This window comes from Leopardus geoffroyi, chromosome C3, assembly GCF_018350155.1.
Source record: "Leopardus geoffroyi isolate Oge1 chromosome C3, O.geoffroyi_Oge1_pat1.0, whole genome shotgun sequence".
NCBI classification, from domain to species: domain Eukaryota; kingdom Metazoa; phylum Chordata; class Mammalia; order Carnivora; family Felidae; genus Leopardus; species Leopardus geoffroyi.
Genome location: NC_059338.1, coordinates 24,909,264 through 24,929,269, shown reverse-complemented (window position 1 = coordinate 24,929,269; position 20,006 = coordinate 24,909,264). Strand labels below are relative to the sequence as shown.

General features: G+C 53.9%; 1 protein-coding gene and 1 long non-coding RNA gene across 14 annotated transcripts in view; one reads left to right on the top strand and one right to left on the bottom strand.

Moving 5' to 3' along the window:
* IKBKE (inhibitor of nuclear factor kappa B kinase subunit epsilon) overlaps positions 1-12,753 on the top strand; it is a 28,757-nt gene extending 16,004 nt beyond the window's left edge. For 6 of the 13 annotated variants that reach the window (XM_045456187.1, XM_045456190.1, XM_045456186.1 and 3 more), the window contains 9 exons: positions 600-675; positions 804-916; positions 2,789-2,865; positions 5,438-5,477; positions 6,254-6,355; positions 7,562-7,658; positions 8,401-8,513; positions 8,720-8,791; positions 10,490-11,333. In XM_045456187.1, the coding sequence (XP_045312143.1) occupies positions 600-675; positions 804-916; positions 2,789-2,865; positions 5,438-5,477; positions 6,254-6,355; positions 7,562-7,658; positions 8,401-8,513; positions 8,720-8,791; positions 10,490-10,523 (724 nt within the window). In that variant the 3' untranslated portion in view covers positions 10,524-11,333. Of the gene's footprint in view, positions 1-599; positions 676-803; positions 917-2,788; positions 2,866-4,262; positions 4,568-5,437; positions 5,478-6,253; positions 6,356-7,561; positions 7,659-8,400; positions 8,514-8,719; positions 8,792-10,489; positions 11,334-11,994 lie in introns of those variants that run through there. The other 7 variants (XR_006706951.1, XR_006706950.1, XM_045456191.1 and 4 more) reach the window with 5 other exon arrangements.
* On the bottom strand, positions 7,067-7,665 carry LOC123586790. The gene is made up of 2 exons (XR_006706953.1): positions 7,549-7,665; positions 7,067-7,397 (listed from the first exon to the last, which is right to left on the bottom strand). It is a non-coding gene; the product is annotated as an uncharacterized LOC123586790 (long non-coding RNA).
* Positions 12,754-20,006: the final 7,253 nt, after the last annotated feature.

Sequence of the window (20,006 nt, the reverse complement as noted above, 5' to 3'; positions counted from 1 at the left end):
CTTCCCCTCGTTGGGTGGGGACAGGCTAATTCCTCTATTGTACGGTCACATTTTCCCTGTGAAAGAACCAGTGTGCTGTTACTTTGGCAGAACACAAGTGTCCGTGCCTTAATCATGAATCATTTGTTTTAACACCATCCCCAAACAAATAATTTCACTGGGGGCAACACGATACTAATAATACCAGGTCCTGGAATACTGTTGGCTAGTATTCTATGCAATCTAGCTTCCCCTTATTAGTAAGCTATCGGTTATCATGAAATACAGTATCTACTGGGAAGAAAATTCAGTTTTTCCTTTAGTTGTAAATATTCCTAGTAAGGAGTTCATTAACAGTCGCCTTCCTTCATGGACTCTGAATTTTCATAGATTCATGTTGTTTCCATCCACCTCAATCTTGATTCTTTGCAGTGCTCAGCAATGGTACGACTTTGGTGAGTAGGGGCCTCTTGAAGTCGGTTCCTCTGATCCGACCACAGAACTCCCCAGATACCCCAGAAGCCAGCAAGGCTGCCCCAAAGATGTCATACTCAGCATGCGGTCACGGAGCTCTGCCTCCCAATCCCCCAGACATGTCCTTTCTCTGTCCTTCCCTGGAGGTTCAGCAGTGTGGCTGGGATGCCTGAAATGCAGGAACTGAAGAGAGTCACAGAGCTGAGGTCCAAGCTGCGGGCTGTGAGTGAGGCCGGGGGGTGGGTGGACTGTCAAGCGCAGAGCTGGGAGCGGGGGGAAGTCAGGCTGCCACCAGCACCCCAAGCTGAGGACCCTCTGGGGGGTCTGCCCTTTGTTTTCTTGTCCTCCAGTTGGCTGAGGCCCTCTCCAGATATGCCCACGATATCACAGAGACCCAGATGAGCCTAAGCAACCTGAGCTCTGAGCTGATGAAGAACCGGGATCAGGTACATGCGGACAGAAGGTCTGTGGGATTTTCCTTTCTGGCTGGGTGGGGGTGGGGGCAGGGGTGCACAGCTCAGAAGGTCCAGTAGCCTTTTTAGGAATCAATCCGCTTTCTCCCTTATCTCGGCAAGGGTGCTGGGGCATGGGGTAGTGGCGTGGGATCCAAGAATGTGCAAGACCGTCCCCTGAGACTGGCCAGAAGTAGAAAAGGATCTGGGGTCCCGCACCCCTCTGGGAGTTCAGAGAGCAAGTTAGAAATCCTCGCAGGTGCACTGGGTCTAAATAAAAGAATAATTTTGTTCCATTTCTATTGTGAACCCTTGCTCTGCTCATTCCCTGGGTTGGCGCTCCTATTTGTAGCGTCTCATTTAATCCTCAAAATAACAATACCACTAGCACGCTGCTTTGGTAGATGCGGAAGCTCACTCAGGGAGGTTAATGTGCCCTGGGTCACAGCCGGTCAATGACACGTGACGGGGGTGGCATTTCAGCTCAGGTTTGCCTACCTCCAGACCCATGGTCTTGGCCTACACCAGGGACTTACAGCCTCTACAGCCTCATTCTGTCTTTCAACAAACGTGAAAATGCCCCCCCCCACCCCCCGCAGCCTGGTGCATGTGGCTCCGCCCTGATCAGTCACTCAGTGCCTACACGGATCTGTAACCCAGGCCCTCAATTCCAAAATCAAAGAGTTCTGAAAGCAGTAGGGTTTGTTTTGTTTGGGTTTGGTTTGTTTTGGTTGCAAAACCTGACCTCAGCTGGCATGAGTCTCTTTTATCCCACCTACACTGAGCATTCTTACAGTTCTCTGAACTTGGGGTGTATCTCACAAGGGATGCTGAGCCAGGCCTCACTCAGGCTCTTCCACAATACAGCCTATGTAACTGAATTACCTTTCTAAAATCAGAAGACCGTATCTAGCCCGAGTCTTTTGGCTAAAAACTGGTGGTGAGGTCTTGTTCACCCCAGGTTCTCCAAAGGGCAGGTGACCCACAGAGCCCTGGGAACCCGCTTGGGCCCTGCCCAGAGTCCAGCTCCAGAAATAGCTGAGATGGGGTCACTGGGAGGGACTTCGGGAAGGAAGTGGAGCTAAACAGGCCTGAGGGTGAGGAAGAGCACCTCTCCCCCCACAACACACACACACACACACACACACACACTAACGTCTCAAACAAAGTGTTTGTATCCAGCCTGAAAGGGGGAAGGGAGAAACAATAATGACCTTAAGCCCTAGGAGGTGAAGGTCCTTGGGAGGTCATCTCCCTCATTCCCCTGCCTCCAGGCAAGACTGAGGACCCTTGGATTCATTCTCGTTTTAGACAGGAATTGTTGATTCATTATTTAAGCACCTTCTGTGTGCCAGGCGTTGAATATACCAAGAGGGCAATGTTTCTATTCTTCCCAGGCGACCAGAAGAGAGATTTCTGCTCCTCTCCCATCTACCCCAGGCACTGCCAGGCTCTCAGGCTCTCGGGGTCCTTCCTGGATTCTGTTCTCAAGCCTTCTAGTATAGCAAAGGCCATTCCGTGGCCTGTCCCCCTTGGCTTTTTGTCTATCTTATGTCTTACTCAATACCTTGTGTGCGTATGTGCGTGCGTGTGTGTGTGTGTGTGTGTGAGAGAGAGAGAGAGAGAAAGAAAGAAGGAATAAGCATGGGAATGAGAGGTGGCTGGCCGTCCCCAAGGCACTTCAAACAAGCTTAGGGACGGGAAAGTCACTCTTATTTCCAGACTAGCCCCCAAAACTGTGGCAATGAGGCTCCTTCCTCAGGCAGGCAGCTCCTCCACTACCCCAGCCCCCCACCCCCCACCGGCCATGCCAACTGCTCCCTTACCCTTTCCTCTGTGCTGTTGGATTCTCCCATTGCCTGGTCCCTGTCTCCTGCCCACAGCATCCAGCAGATTCAGTGCTGTTTGGACAAGATGAACCTCATCTACAAACAGTTCAAGAAATCCAGAATGAGGCCAGGTGAGCCAAGGGGAGAGTGAACTCCTCCCTGCTCTCTCTCTTCTCTCCCATCTCTCCCTTCTTCCTTCCTTCCTTCCTTCCTTCCTTCCTTCCTTCCTTCCTTCCTTCCTTCCCTCTGCTTATCCGGCTCTCTCTCAATACAGCACCGGTGTTGCCGCTGGAGGCCCCTATGTGGATGGTGCATGTGAGGCCAGCCGGGGTGCAGCTGGTCTAGGCCGTGTCCCTCTGTGAACTGAGGGACGTGAAGCCTGTACCTATTGCCATGTAAGAGGCTTAGATGGCATGGGTGGGGGACTCAGCTGGCTGGAGCCTGGCTGCTATGGGAGAGGTGGCCTTTGAAAGAGACCCCTCACTTCTGCAGGGCACTTTATAGTTTAAGGAATGTTTCCCTACCTGCTGTGTCTTTGGCTCATTAAAACAGCCAGGTTTCCCAGATAAGGGAGGATCTGAAGAAAAGTCATGTAGTCACTGGGCCAACTACTTAGCCTGTGTTATCTACTTGTCTGCACAAAGACCCTCTGGGTGGGGGCAGCTCATTTACAGGCTCAGGGATGGGCAGCTGCTTGCCCAAGGTGACTGCCATCATGGGACAGGGTAAGATGGAACCTAGGGGAGGGTTGTGGACCTGGGGGCCTGGGAGACCTCAGTTGACTCTTGGGGTTAGGGGACTAACACACCAGGAGCCAACCCTCTCCCTCTCCACCCATGTAGCAAGCATCTCCTGATGTGTGAAGGCCTTGGTCTTGAGTGTCAAGTTCTCCTTCATCCCTAGAATTATCTAAAAAGCACTGACCCATAGAAACGTGATGCCAGTAACATGCCTAACTTTGAGTTCTCTAGGTGCCAGAATTTAAAAAGTAAAAACAAACAGGTGAAATTAATTTTCATGATATATTTTATTTAATCCAATGTGTCCAAATTGTCATTTCAGCATGTAATCAACATAAGCCAAATTACTAAAAAGATATTTTCCTTTTTTTTTTGGCACGTGCTAAGTCCTCACAATCCTGGTGTCTTTGACACTCACAGCACATCTCTGTTCAGAAGCTAATTTTTTGGCAGGTGAGCTGTCGTCTCACCAAAGCCATAGAGCTGTGTTCCATGGGAAAACAATATTTTACACTGCTCCAGCTTTAAGTTGTTGATTAATTGAATTAGTTACATTAAAATAAAATGCAGTTCCTCGGTCATACTAGCCACTTGGCAGGTGCTCAGTAACCACCTGTGTCTCGTGGCTGCCGACTCAGACATACAGATCCGGATGATCTTGTCTCCGTGGGAGCCTCAGTCCTGCCTCTGGGTCTGGCTGTGGAGGGGTAGGGGAGCAGCACAGGAGATGGGGAAACTGAGACTCTCCTGTTCCTGACGCCCAGCTGGCCTCCTTGCTGTGATTTCAGGAGAACCTCGGAGGCTTTTCTGCCTTCGTCACTGGGATTCCATCATCCTAGCATCACTACCCTTCTGAGCACCTCGCTAGGCACCATTACTCTCCCCTAGTTATAGGTGAGGAAACCAAGACCCTGGGAGACTAAATAGCCCAAGCAATCCAGGTCTGGACACTTGTAACCACTCTGCTTTACAACCTCAAAGAGTTTTGTTTCCATGGGTCTGCAAGAGTCCTTTATGAAAATTAAAAATGGAAGGAAGAATAACCCTTGACTGCTACCCCCTGGAGTGTTGAAAGAGGCCATTCCGAAATATGCTTCCTGGTTTTCTCTCTCTCCTCACACCCGTCCTGGTGTTACAGACGATGGATGAGGAAGCCCACTTGATGAGATGAGGTCACTTGCCCACCACCTCCTGCTACCAGGAGGCTGGGCTGGGAGGTGGAGCTGGGACTCCACGAGTGCTCAGAGAGCTGAGAGCAGGGCCCAGGACAAAGATCCCAGGGAGGGGGTTCTGCCATTAGGGAACCGGGAGGGGGCAGCAAGGCAAAACTCCTGCGTCAGGTCATCCCCGGGAGGCCCATTCCCTCGAAGCCCAGGAGGGGGCAGCATCTCCCTAGCGCGGTGAGCATTGGCAGGAGGTGGCCAAAGCGTCGAAAACCAGCTTTTCTGGCAAAAGTGGCTGGTCCGAGAAGGGGGGAGGTAGAGAATGAAGGCGAGGTACAGGGTGGTGGCCCGGCTTATCCAGCCCCTTGCTGCAGAGCCCAGCTGGCTCTGCCTGCAGCTCGAATGGTCAGGAATGGGGCCCACAGACTGCAGGCATCAGCCACTCCGGAGGGGTCTTGGATGACCTTGGAGGAGGAGCTGGGGCTGACCACGCTTCCTTCAAGGTCCTCATCCACCACAACCCGCCTGAAAGTATCCCCAAGTATCATCTCTCCACCCCCAGCCCCAGGAGCCTTACAGCAATTTCTCTGCAGCTTCATGCCTGCCCCTCCTCGCACCCACCCCCCCACCCCCCACCCTTTCCTGGCTGTTTGTTTCACTCCTGACCTTTCTGGGTCCACTGAGCTCTTGAGGGCCCAGGCTGAGCTGCCTTCATCTTTGTAGTTGTCCCCAGACCCTTGTGGCATTCTGTTTCGTTGACTAATTAAACAGGCGACACCATTCCTGTCTGTTTCCCTCAGGCCTCGGCTACAACGAGGAGCAGATTCACAAGCTGGATAAGTGAGTGGCCCGTGCCCCTGGCAGGTGGGTGAGCGGGAGGGTGGGTGTCGCCGGGAGCGATACTCTGTCCCTGACCGGATGGGGTGGAGGGCCCTGATCCGGGCCGTAGCTTAGGCAGAAGAAAAGCGGGTAACTGTATGTGGGGGCAGGTTATCTGGGGTCAGGGGAGGGAGATCGTGTAGCTGACTCAGAGGGAGGTTTCCCTGAAGCAGTCTTGATGTAACTGGGTTTATTTCTAGTATGAACAAGACTGTTTGGAATATTTCCATTCCTAGTTGCCCTCACTGACTCCCCGCTTACCGCTTCCGGCTTCTGACCTCTGCCGGAGCGTTCCCTCGCACTGCTCTCTGCTCCTCTGTATGCTGGACTCTCCTCTTGCAGGAGACCCTCCCTGACTTCAGTGGTTATTTGTAGACTTACTCCCCCAGCTCTACACCCGTCCCTAACCCTCACACACACACACACACACACACACACACACACACGGTCTCTCAGTCTCTCCAGAACCATCTCGTCTCCCCTGTGAGGACTGAGCCTGTGAGCATGTGTGTTCTCTGAGGCCCCCTTGTCTTTCCCCCACATCTCTCTATTGCTGGGTCATGTGTTCCAGCCACTCCGATCTCCACAGTTCGTGTGTGCAAGCATCATTTCCTGCTTGTTGGGACAGGCAGCCCTGCCGTGGGCCTTAAGGCGGTGGACACTGAAGGATGCTGCCCTTGTGCACGGGTGGCTCTCATTGCTTATCTCCGTGCCTGGGGGTCTCTCTGTCTTTTCAGGGTGAATTTCGGTCATTTAGCCAAAAGGCTCCTGCAGGTATTCCAGGAGAAGTGCGTGCAGAAGTACCAGACATCTCTAGTCACGCACGGCAAGTGGATGAGGTAACAGTCGGACCCTCCCCACTGAGCTGAGCTCGTGGACCCCCAGGGCCCTTCTGAGCCTGGCCCTTCGGGCTTGCAGAGCCCTAACTGAGGGGAGGTGGGAGTAAAGGCACAAAGACCAGAACATGAGGGGTTTTTTTGTGCACCTGGGTGATTTCTGTACGTTAGCTTATTTAATCCCACAACATCTACCCTATGCAGTACACACGCTCACCCCACTTCACAGATGAGGAAACTGAGGCTCAGGGCACAGGTCTCATTCTCAATACCACACAGCTAGTAAGTAGCAAAGACTAGTCTGTGGGTATGACTGCCTGGAAACTCTGGCTTCTTTCCATGTTTCCAGGTGGTTGTGTTGGGAAGCCCCCTCTCTGGGGACAAGTGGGATGCAGCCCTTGAATAGAACCCTCTCAGACGGCCCCCTGTAGGAGTTCTGGGTTTTCCCTTCTCGGATGAGTCCCTCCCTCCTTCCCCTGCCTGTGGGAATACCGGCCCCTCCTGAGAAGAGAGGGCAGGTTCCCAGGCCCGTATGACCTGTGGGCTTGTTATGGGGCTGACACCCATCCTCACATTAGAACACAGCTCCTCCTCCACCCCCCCACCCCACCCCACCCCACCCCACCCCAAATTCTGATTTAATTGGTCTGAGGTCAGGCTTGCAAGTCAGCACTTTAAAAGCGCCTCCAGGTAATTGTAATGTGTAGGCAGGGGTGAGAATCAACCACTGGTTTATCTGTCCTTGGGTTGGTTTCCTTTTTGTGCAGTGGGGAAAATGGTCCTGCCCACTCCCTCCACTTAGAGAAAAAGAGAATTTGTAAAAGAGTCCTGACCTTGATTTGCTCTGGAAATGGGGCCGTTCCCGTAGCAAGTGCCCTGGGGTGGGCTTCCTCTGTCTGTCTAGAGCCTGACCTGGCCCCGAGCTCGTCCTCACTGGCATGTGTGGTGGGCGCAGCCACATGTGGTTGTGCACTCCCACCGTGGTTCTGCTCGGACCCTCAACAGTCTCAGTCAAAAGTGCCCTCCGTGAGAGGTGAGGGTGCACCTGGCAAGAGGCAGTGAGGGGGGCAGATGCCAGGACCCATCATCTCCATCCTCCGCTGTCTGGAAAGCCTCTCCCCGTGTCTGTGTGGTGACCTGAAGGGCGGCTGGATGGGCCCCTGTCAGAATGAGCAAACCCAGCTCTGATTTCTTACCTGCTGTCTCCAGGGAGGTGCACGAGACCAGGATCCACTTGCGTATGGTCAGCTGTTCTGTGGCTGCCTTTAACACAGAAGCCCAGGGAGCCCAGGAGAGCCTCAGCAAGGTGCGAGATCTTCAGGGGGCACCGGGGCTGCCGAGAGGAAGCCAGGTCAATCTGGCACCCTGGGGCCACAGGGCCATTCCCCTGCCTTTGGGCAGGGCTGCCTTCAACAAGCCCAAGCACGTTGTGGGGTTGGAGGTCTCTAACATACAAATGTGCCCTGAAGTGGGGACAGAGGGAAGGAAAGGCACTTCCTGGTGATCTGAGACTGAAGATCACTGCACAGACAGCTTCCAGAACTCTGGGACATCTTCCTCGGGCCCCGTGGAGCCAGGAAGTGTCCAGGCTACTCCTGAGAGAGGCCACGTGAACTCTCTGTGGTCTTTTAGTCTGCTCTCTGGGAAGAGACCCCCACACAGGCAGCTCTGAGAAGGCTGCTTCTCTGGTCCCCAGCCCGTGGCACCTGTAACCAGCCTCATCCCTTCAGAGGCTGGCTGGGCTGCCCTGCCCCTTCTCTGGAGCTCCTGGCTTGGGCTGGGCCATGGCGTTGTGGGCTGGACCCAGAGGAGAACTGGACAGTCTGGACCGTTAAATCCAAGCACAGTCGAGGGAGGGTGGCTGTGTCAGCCGTGCTCCCAGGGTGGGAAGCAGGAGCTTGTGGGAAAGGCTTGGGCATTCTGGGTGCCCCAGGGATGCAGGCTGGAAGCCATTTTGTCACCCTTTTCTTACCCTTACTCACACCTCCCTTACAAAGAAACACACCTGCTGGCCCCCCCTCCTGACTAAAGTGTGGCTTTCCCTTCAGATCCTTGACCAGTTATCTCACCAGCTCCTTCAGGACAGAGCAATGGGGGCTCAGGTCTCAGCACCCCCCACAGCTCCCCACCCCAGCCCTGCACTGACAGACCTGGTTCTGCAGTAAGTGCTGGAGAGAAGAGGGGAAGTGTGTGTGGAAGGGAATAGCGGGGGAGGGGGAGGGTGCAGAGGTGAGAGCCCGAGGGGTTCTGCCTCAGGCCTGGGAGGCAGGAATCAAGAGAGTCTGGGTGGTGGGCTTCCTGGGGAAGGGGTCAGGCGGGCAGCTGGGCCTCAGCCACAGCCGCCTCTCTGGCCTCTGCCTTGGACAGCATGCAGGAGCTCTGCGAGGAGGTGAAGCTGCTGGCCTTCGACCTTCAGGACAACAACCGCATCATTGAAGGGTAAGGAGCTCCCACTGTGTGTGGGGACGGGCGGCTCCTCAAGCCACCCTTGGGTCCCTGTGCCTGCCCATGCAGGTTTGATGACAGGTGTCCCTTTTCCAGTCACGTTGGAGCTTTGGCCTTGTCCTTAAGTGGGTCGCCATCTTTGTGAGGTGTAGGCTTTCACTAGAGTCTTGAGGATGTGAGCCTCAATAAAGTCAGACAGGAGGACTCAGAGGCACGTGGGTTTGTGGCCACGTCCTGCTCCCTGAGAATGTGGACTCTGCCTGATGCCTGCCCCAGACCGAGCCCTTCAGCCTCCGCAACCATCCATAGAGTCCTGCTGTCCATGTCCCACACCAGGAAACCGCAGCACAGAACGTGGGTTAACTGCCCGAGGAGGCCTTTCTCCAGCCCTGTCGGGCTCCGTCTTTGTGCACATGTTCCCAGGGCCGCCAGGCTGCAGGCCCAGCCTCAGAGACTCTGGATCACCTCCTGTTAGGGTCCCCTCCCCAGGGTGGGGGGCAAAGTGAACCACAGGGGGTGCAGCAGGGCTCAGACTTTTGGATTTTTTGCACCAGTGACATTCACAAAAGAGAGCTGGAGAATAACAGACTGACCAACTTCTCACATATCCAAGTAAGCGCATTTGAAAGGGAAAAAGCCCTGCCATCTAGTAGTCCTGCTTGTATAAAGCACATTTTTAATACCAAGGAGAAGGGGGGACCTAATCTCAGCATCGAGGATGGTCCTTGCCCTGAAGGTCAGAGTGCCTGTTTACATACATACACACTTGTGCATGTGCACGCACACCCCACACCCTTCCCATCAGCCTAGTGTGTCGCTTCCCCGCGGGACAACTGGGGCGCAGTGGAAAGAATCTGCAGAAATTCCAACAGGACCTGACTCCTGGCTGCTCTGTACAAAGTGCATGAACCTGGGAGATTTGTCCTGCTTTCAGCTTCGGTTCCCTCTCCTGTGAAATAGGAATGAATGGTGCCCCTCCCTGGTGGTGGACTAAGAAGGATGAGAGACACCATGTGCTGGGGAGGAGGGGCACAGAGGAAAGGGCTCACTAAATGGCAAGTGTTGGGAGCTGGGGAGCCAGGAGCAGAACTTGCGGTTTTCCCGACTTTCAGGGTCCTTGGGCTGAGGAGGGAGCTCCTCCCTGACCCATCCCAGCAAGGGGAGAATCCCTCCTCTTAAACCCCTGCAAGGAAGTGGGGGGGGGGGCGGAATTCTTTTCCAAGCGGCCCTCGTGGGCAGGAAGTTCCAATTTTAGTGCTGACATAAATTTTTCTTGCTGTGATGTGGAGTTTATTTACAGATAACTCAAAACTTTAGTGAATTTTCACTTCCTTATTCAGAGCTGTAGCCAAAGAGCCTACAGAAACAACTTGAATTCCTCTCCCCACCTCAGCTGCTCCTGACCTTTGGCCACACTGGATTCACCAGGGGAGCTTTGAAGAGAGTGGCTCCCTGGTCTTGCCTCCAGAGACTCTGGTGCCGCAGGAGGTTGGGGATTTTATAAACTCCCCAGGTGATTCTAAAGCCTAGTCAGGGATGAGGACCAGAGTTGGGGGTCAAAGACACGACGAGGGGACAGCTCAGGATAAAATGGCTGGGTGTTCCTGAAAGTTGAGTGTGTTGGGTCCCGGGTTACGGGCTGCAGGCTTCTCTGCCTAAGTGGGGGAAGCTAACTGGTAGCTTTCCTTACAGGTTAAGTAGGCCCCCGTCGGCCCCTGACTCCTGAGGTCCGAGCTCCATGGGGTGCACGACATCCTGAAGCATTAGAATCATTCAAAGCCCGCTCTCCTGCCTGCAGTGCGGGACCTAACACAGGATGATGTCCGGTCCCATCTCATCAGCCTACCTCTCTCCCGGCCAACAGCTGGGAGACGTCACCAGCATTACCTTCCACTGCCTCTCTGCCGGAAGAAGCACAGTAGGACCTGGGGTGCCAGGCCATCTCCGACAGGCCCCACTGCCTGGGCTAAACTTTGTGTCTCTCTCACACAGGCTCAGGTACGGCTCCTCCGTCTCCCGGGCCTGTGTGGCTAAAGCTGGCAGGCCGCCTTGGGGGAGAAGAGACTCAGATCACTCCCATCGATCTGCCCACCCACCTCTTCTGGTTTACGGGGCTTCACTTCTCAGGGAACAGAAGAGGAGGCCTCCAGGGGTTCCCCTAGGATGCTAGGTCAAGCGACCTAATTTCAGTCTTCCTTCCTCTTAGGGGTTTCCCAGGGAACATACAACCCTCCCCTCTCCTACGATTTCTGGGGCTCCCCACCCTCAGCCCCAGGCATTCCAGAGCCTGATTTTGCCTCTACTCTTGGTCTGGCAGAGCCTGGCAGAGTTGAGAGAATGGGTGGTCAAGGCCAGGTGCTAGGTCCCCGGGGACCCTTGCCCTCCTCATTCTGCCCGAGGCACTGCCGGGCTCTGGGAGAGGCAGCCAGCCACTGTCAACAGTGAGCACAGGCCCGTAAGCCCAGTGCCCAAAGAAGATAAGAGGCCTGCACCTTGAAGAAGTGGAATAAATGTGGCGTGGCCTTCTTTTTCTCTACTTCTGAGTGGCTCTCGCTGGGCTGTGTCTGTGAGGCAGGGGAAGGCTCTTGGCTATGTGTGTGCTTGACATCCCAGCAGGCGGTGGGTGGGGATCTGTGAGGTGAGGACAAGGACTGGGAAACGGAGGCGGGACTGGTCACTTCCTGATCCCTGCCTTTCCCCTAAATGGGCCCTAATTTCAGGGAAAAGTCCGAGGAAGATGGCATCCTGCTGGGAGGGCTTGCCTGCCCATTCCTTCTCCTGCCCCCAGTCATTTGGGGGAGACTTATAGGGGGCCTGGGACTTGGGGAGAAAGGAGATCTCTCTCCCCCACCAACTCAAATCCACCATCTAAGTGCCTACTCCTCCCCCACCCCCATTCCCCACCACTGTTCAAAACCTAGGCTGTGTCCTAAATATCGAGCTTAAGCACTACTGTGGACCATTTTGAGTATTCCCTCATTTTGCCTAGAAGCTAGAATGGTGCCTGGGCACTCAGACTTGTACAAACGCAGTCTTTCCCCGCACTACATCCAGCCTTCCCTTAAGCAGAACTCGGCTACCCACCTAGCCTAGGGGGTGGGGGAGAACGCAGTCAAGTAGCCCCATGAGGGGAGGGAGATGCGTGGGAGGCTCCATTTGTGCATGAAGCATGAAAACAACACTATGCTTGACTCTAGATCACCCCAGAAATCTTTCCTGCCTGTCTTCACGAAACCTCCATGTCCTCAGAGGCTACCCTGCCTAATGACCGAGCAGGGCAGAAGTGAGGAGACCTGGGTCCTGCATTCTGATACCGTCCATGCTGCTTCTCTATGGAAAAGACCAGCACCCTCTAAAGACCCAGGGGAGGGGCACCGAGGGGCTGCTTGCATCAGGCCTAAGTGGCTTCACGTATGCCATTTGGGGAGGGTGGCGTCCATGGGGTCATCTATACCCAATGGGCTCAGAGTCTGGGGCCCCTGGAACCAGCTGCTGCCTCTCCACGGCCCTGGGCCCTGGGCACGCCTGGTCTGCTCTGCCTGCGTGAAGTTGAGGCTGATACTTTTGGCTCATCAATGGCCTTGTAGGGAAGTCCCAGCATGGATTTTCCCTGGCAGCTGTGGCTGCCTCTGGATCACATATGCTTGGTGGAGCTCAGCAGAAGAGCCAGGGGATCCCTGAAAGCCAAGTGTGGATTTTTGAGACATGATATGATCCAGGCTCTGTGATCTCATGAGCAGAGCCCAGCAGAGGACATGCCCAAAGGCTCCAGTCTGTTCCTGTGCTGGGACGTGGACGCCTCCCCCGATTTAAACTTCTGCAGAGCTTCTGATTCTGTGCGAGGAACTGGACCAAGGCCCAGATTCAGAACGTTGTAAGATCCTCAGGTGTCTGAAGACCTCTTAAACTCCCCTTTCTGTCCTCTATAGTGATTCCTAACACGACACTTAAAATGAGCCCACTCGGTTCCTCAGGCATGAACCGAGCACCCCGTACTGTGCCAGGCCCGGTTATGGGTACCAAAACCACACAGGTGACTACGATGCCTCACCTGCTCCTGGAGGAGTTCACCTTGATGGGGGAGGCATCTCAGTGTCATGAGGAGAGTAGGAACACACAGCTCAAGTGTGGCATTATGTCACCGTCATCACAGGGGACCACGGTTAGGTCAGGGAAGGACTCAGGCAGCAGTGGACTCTGGTGAGGTCTTGGCAGGTGAGTGGAGTTACCTAGCAAAGAAGGCATGACAGGCGTCCCCGACAGTGGGAACAGCACAGCCACGGCATGGAAAGAACTGTAAGAATGTGTGTCACTGTGGAGTAAGCTGAAGTGGGAAGTCAGTGTTGAGGAAAGAGGGCAGCCAGACCCAAAAGGTCCTGTAGGCCACACTAGGGAATTTGAGCTTTATCTCAGGGAAGCATAGAAACAGGTTTAAAGCCAAGGCCAACTGGTATTTTAAAGATATGACTCTTTGGTGTCCCTGCGGAGGGTGTATTGAAACACCGTGCCTCGGTCTCATTTGTAAAGTGGTGATGACATCTTTCAAAGTTACAGGTAGGAATAGATCAGATATTTCCACAAAGCGCCTGAAACACAATGTTAATTCTCTGCACACCCCCTGCCCCTCCCTTGGCTGTGAAGATCCTGCGCAGGGTAGATCAAGAAACAGATGCTCTTGGGGCGCCTGGGCGGCTTAGCGAAGCATCTGACTCGTGATCTCTGCTCAGGTCATGATCTGATGGTTCGTGAGTTCAAGCCCCACATCAGGGTCTGTCCCGATGGCGTGGAGCCTGCTTGGGATTCTGTCTTTCCTTCTCTCTGCCCCTTCCCCGCTTGTGTGCGCACTCACATACTCTCTCTCTCTCTCAAAATAAATAAATAGACTTAAGAAAAAAAGAAATAGAAGCTCTTGTGTCAGATAAGTTCAGTCAGTGGCTCAGTTCGGTCACAAATATCTGGAAAGAATCCACATGGCATTCAGATTTATGGCGAGCATCCTCTTTTTTTTTTTTTTTTTTTCAACGTTTATTTATTTTTGGGACAGAGAGAGACAGAGCATGAACGGGGGACGGGCAACGGGGGACGGGCAGAGAGAGAGGGAGACACAGAATCGGAAACAGGCTCCAGGCTCTGAGCCATCAGCCCAGAGCCCGACGCGGGGCTCGAACTCACGGACCGCGAGATCGTGACCTGGCTGAAGTCGGACGCTTAACCGACTGCGCCACCCAGGCGCCCCTCGAGCATCCTCTTAAAATAGGCTAGTCCATGTTAAAAGTGGGCCTAACTAGGAGGATGTGGGGGCACATCTGGGCTCCCCATGCGGTTAGTGCAGCCCACTCTGGAGGGCCTGGTGCCTCTTTCGGTGCCCAGAGCTACAGGCCTGTAGTCTCTGTGTTTCAGAATCTGCTCAATTTCCTCTTCATAGGCTGGTGTCCAGGTTCAAAACACATTCTGGGACCCCGCCCACATGATTCCAATCAGTAAGGGTGTAGCCCAGGAACCTGCAATGTGGATGAGCTTCCCTGGTGATTCTTTTTTTTTTTTTTTTAATTTTTTAAAAATGTTTTTATTTATTTTTGAGAGCTCATGAGCGGGGGAGGGGCAGAGAGAGAGGGAGACACAGAATCGGAAGCAGGCTCCAGGCTCTGAGTTGTCAGTACAAATCCCCAGGTGGGGCTCAAACTCACGGATCATGAGATCATGACCTGAGCTGAAGTCGGATGCTTAACCAACTGAGCCACGCAGGTGCCCCTTTCCTGGTGATTCTTAAGCTAAAGTTTGAGAACACTGAGGCAGAGTTTGCAAACGACCTGCAGAGGACATGTGAACGCCCCAGCACAGGCCAATGGGCAGTGGGCAGTATACGCTTGACCAAGCACCGCCCCCCCACCCTGACAGCTGAGGTCAGGGAGGCTAGGCTAGGGGACAGGACAGATCCCCACAAGGACCTGGCCACTCTCCCACTGCACCCACCGTTTGCTTCCTCGGGCCTATCTCGCTTCAGCAGGGGGAGCCTCTGCTACAATTAGTCATGTGGGAGTCACTTCCAGGATGCTTCAGTGATTTTGTAAAAGGTGGAATCCTGGCTTCTTTTCCTTTCATCTCACAGAGAATCCTTAGCCAAGTGATGCCAACGGGAGGTGGTAAGGAATGGGCCAGGATGGCCTGAAGGAGCTTCAGACTATTTCCCTTGGAAGCTCTGAGTAACAGCAGTTACTTCAAGCAGCTGGGCCCTTTCCCAGTGCCCTCTGTAGAGAGACAGGGGTGTGTGGGGGAGACAAGAGATGGGAGTAAGGACAGGAGAGAGGGTGGGAGGCAGGAGAGAGAGGAAGGGAGTGATAAAGAGATGGACAGGCAAAGGGTAATGGAGAAGGAGGGCGGAGGGGGAACAGAAATGAGAGGACCAAGACCCAGAAGAGACAATTGTGTGTGTGTGTGTGTGTGTGTGTGTGCGCGCGCGCGCATGTGTGGTGGGTTGGGTGGGAGCAGGAAGAACCGGGAAGACCATCCTGGCCACTGTGCTTATGCTGGTCTGTCACAATCTTCGTCCCTGGCTTCCTGCCACAGAAATGGGCCCAGAGCTGACTTCGTGCTGGAATATAAGTGGCTGTGGCTTGGAGCCTCCTCTCTGGCTGAGGGGGAGAAGCTGCAGACAGATCTGCCTGGAATATCTGAGTTTTTCCAACACAGAAAGAAGAAACATACACACACACACACACACACACACACACACACCAGTCTTATCATAAGCCTGGTGGAGTGACTTGGGTGGAAAAATCCCATAATTGAGATGCAGACCGAGGAGGCATCACTAAACTGTTGGCAAACAAGCCCCACCCACCACCCCACCCTACAGGGTGACACCTTTCCAGGAGCCCTCAGATCCTTGCTCACGTTCGAACCCTGGTTTGCCCTCTTGTCCCAAGTACTGTCAAGGACCCAGATGATCCCTGTGGGAGCACTGGGGGTTGGTGACACAAAGAAAGCCCATCCTCCTGAAGTGGGGAAGACATCCTCCTAGCCTTCAGCCCTGGCCATGGAGGCAAGAAATCCACCCCAGTGACCATCAACTTTGGAGGAGTTCATGAGTCTTAAACAGAGTTCCCAACACCACTGTCACATCTATCCAGCCCAGCAGGTCACTGGGTGCCTTCTATTCTCCCTGGGCCAGGTAGTTCTTTGTCTCTCTTCCCTGGGTGCAGGGACCATGGCTTAAAGGTTGTTAAGAAATGAGTTCTGGATTAGGTACTGGTTGGTAGCTGACAATTGAGTTCATTTCATTAAAATACATATATATTTTAATTTTAGAGAGAGGAAGAGAGTGCAAGCAGGGGAGAGGGGCAGAAGGAGAGGCGGGAGGGTCTTAAGCAGGCTCCATGCTCAGCGCCAAGCTTGATCCCACAACACTGAGATAATGACCTGAGCCAAAATCAAGAGTTGATGCCCAACCGACTGAGCCACCCAGGTGCCCCCTTCCCCATTCTGAGCACGTGATAGGATTGCACCTCCTGCTCCCACTGTGTAGGATGGTCTGGATATGTAGGAACTTCCAGGCTCTTGGTTTCCCTCTGGCATGGTGACTGGCAACATCAGATGTGGTGGCTGGGATCCATCAGCCTGGGTCCCCGAGTGGCTTTGAAGAACAGACTCTCCATGCCAACCAACAAAGGGCATGTAATATGAGAGAGAAGTTTCTGGCTTAAAGGCACCGAGATTTGCAGGATGTTTATTACTGCAGCATAACCTAACCTGTCCTGACTGGTCCGGCGAGGCTGTGCAAACAGTTGTACTGTCAGAATCACTGGGAGGTCCCCTCAATGCTTCGGGGATTTCAGCGACTTCAAATGCTTCAAAGCCAAACAAAACCAAAAACTTCCCCTTCAGAAAGTCAGGACCCATCCTGTTCTTCCCCTTTCCTTCCTACTAAGAAACTTGGTAGAGGGTTGGGAGGACAGCCCTGAAGCAATTCACCCAATGGGGGAGCCAGCACACTCTCTGACCACCTCCGCAGTGACTTCACACACTGACCACACACTTGAGCTACTGTCAGGATCCTTCCCCTTGGTCAAAAATAAAAACAGCACACCTACTCTTCTGGGGGTGAGTCACAAACAGAAAAAAGTCAATGGCTCTGAGACAAGAGGATCTGCTAACATGGGAAAAACTCCCAGGGGAGGTGTCTCAGCAGATGCTGTGGTCCTACCCGGGTAGCTGGCATGACCAAAGACCGGTCCAAACAGTTCTGAACCTCAAGCATCAGCCACTACAGTACATCGGTCATGGTCCTGACCCTACAACGAGACTAGAGTTTATTTAGTACTTCCTCCCTGGGGAAGGAGGACTGACTTGTGAGAGAGAGAGAGAGAGAGAGAGGGAGTGTGGGACAGGCTGGGCTGGGCAAGATGGCATCAGAGGAGGCGAGTCCCAGCCAGGGAGCCTCCAGCTGGGGCTCTGGGGAGGCAACTACTTCTCCCAGCCTCAATTCTTGGCTCAGGGAGATGAACCTTAAGATAAACCTGATAAACTTTTTGGGTTGATTACATGAGGTTATGTTATCTCCGTTTTCATCTCTGTTCCCATCCCAGAAGCCAAATGCAGGGCTCTGGCCCTGCACAACCACCTCCCCCATTCAGGGCTGAGAGCAGTCACCACAATTCTTCCAAATCAGAGCTGCATCAGGAAAGGAAGCCCAGATCATTTTTTCTGTGCAGCTCAGGCAACTGGGAAGGGGTTTATGTCTGGTGATTCTAGACACCCATCCCATGAGCCTCTCCATCCAGGGGATCTGGGACGGGCTGCCCAAACCCATGCCTGGAAAGGGGGTGGGGAGTGCAATGGAGGGCAGAGATGGTGACTGTTGGCAATTATTTCACAAGTGGCATTTCAGAACTGGCCTTCCAAATGATGTACTCATTACCAGGTCCCTTCTTGCCACAGCAAGCTGTCAACCAGAGCTCAAGCTGGGTGCACGCCCTGGACCTCACCCAGCTCACTGCCTCCTGGGAGACAGTGATCTCCTCCAACAACTCTGAAGTCCACGGAGATGGATGGATAACAAAGGGTGGATATGAGCAGATATTTACATGCAATACAGGTTTCTGCAACAACTCTGAGAAAACTATTTGCAGAAAAAGTGGGAAAAGGGGGAGAAAGAGACCAAAAAGGCAAATTGTACTTTTCTTTGCAAATATTCAGCAGAAAGCATTCAGGGATAGCCCTCCTGCCGCCCCCGCCTATGGAGTTTTTCTCAGTTGTGTCCACTGAAGTTCACCTGCCCTGTGGGGAAAAGAACAGAGAAGCCCACCTTATCAGCACCTTGGATCTAGAGTACTGGAGTCCTTGGACCACCGGCAGCTACACCACCTAGGGATTTGTTAAAAATGCAAAATCTCGGGGCGCCTGGGTAGCCCAGTCAGTTGAGTGTCCAACTCTTGGTTCTGGCTCAGGTCATGATCTCACAGTTCAAGCCCTGCATCGGGCTCTGCACTGACAGTGTGGAATCTGCTTGGGATTCTCTCTCTCCCTTCCCTGCACACACACACACTCTCTCTCTCTCAAAAAATAATTAAAATTAAAAAAGGCAAAATCTCACACCTCAGCCCTAAACTCATACTGATCAGAAACTCTGGGGGTGGAGCCCAGTAATCTGTGATTTAACAAGCCCTCCAAGTAATTGTGATGCACACCAAAGTTTGAAAAGCACTGAAGGTAGAGAAAGCAAGGTTCAGACAGGGGAGGGGAGAGGTGGGAGAGGGGAGCGGATGGTGCACATTCTCTCCTCTCCTCTCTCTCCTCTCTCCTGTCATGGGTCAAGGCAGGCTGGGAATTCCCTGGCCGCTAGACTCCTGAAATTTTAGGAATTACCTAAAAATAACCTTCAAAGGGAAACTAAAAGCAAAAGTGAAGATTCCCCTATCAGACACTAGGGGGAGTCCCATCTCTGGCTTGGGAAGAACAAGTCTAGAGTCTGAGGTCTTTAGGAATTTAGACTATTTGCAAAGTCGGTTGCTGGTGACCTCTGCTAAATCAACCAAACTGAACCCCGAGTTTTAAAAGGACAGGCAGTGGTCACCGCATCAGAGCCGTGGATCGCAAAAGCATTTACCTGTCTTCCCACTCCCAGACTAATTTACGGGTAAATAAATAAATAAATAAATAAATAAATAGACAAAAGTACGGAGGCTGGAGAGGGCCCGGGGTCGTGCAGCTGGCGGGTTCAAAGATCCAGCAGTCCTGTTCCCTCCCGCGAGAGACGATCAGGACAGGATACGTAATTTGTGGGACCTAGCGTAAAAAGAAACTGCCGGGCCCTTGCTCAAAAAGTATTAAGACTTTGAAGACGGTGGAATCAGAGCGTTCAAATGGAAGGGACAGAGGAGGTTATGAAGCCTGGTCTGGCGCCAGCACAAAAGGACTCTCTGGGTCCCACAAGTGAGCCGTCCATCGCTAATACGAAGTAGGGCTTTTGGAGGGGCTGATGTTTCCACAGGAGTTACTAGAGCAGCTGTGGGAGGAGGTTTTGTCTTAGGAAGATAAGCTCTCCCAAGTCCGGGCGATCCAGGGCCCCGGATCATAACCCCAGTCTTCCGGGAAAGGAATATCCTACCAGGCAGGGCTGCCGACGGAGGGGAAATCCAGCGAGAGTGAAAGTCGCACGCTGACAGCCTCGGCCGCAGAGTAGGCGGCTTCCCGCGGTCAGCATCGGAAGCGTCTGCAGCCGCGCGTGCCTCGGCGTCACCGGACTCGGAGCCGCTGCGGGAGCGCAAGCGCCGACGGGGCATTCCCGACCCACGCGGGGCAGGGTGGCCCGGGGCGGGGGGGGTGCGGCGAGGGGAGCCGAGGCGCACACTCTCCCGTGGGCGGGAAAAGCCGGAGGGTGGCGCGCGGACACGGGCCTCGGGACCTATTCACAGACCCACCCGCAGCTAGTTCCCAAGCCCTTCCTGGCCGCCTGCTCCCTCACCGGGGCGTGTTGGGGTGCGGTTATGGGGGGTATCTGATTTGGGGGGCCGTGATGGGAGAGGGAAGGAGGCAGGGCTGAGGGCAGACGGCCCGCCCGGCAACGCCTCTTAGCTGCCCCAGCGGTCCCGTCCGCTTCCCGAAGACGCGCCTAAATCCGCGCTCGCTCCCGCGCCCCCAGCCGCTCCGCGGGTCGGCGGATCCCTGGGGCGTCCTTCCTGCCTCGCGCCAGTCTCCCCGCCTCCGCCCC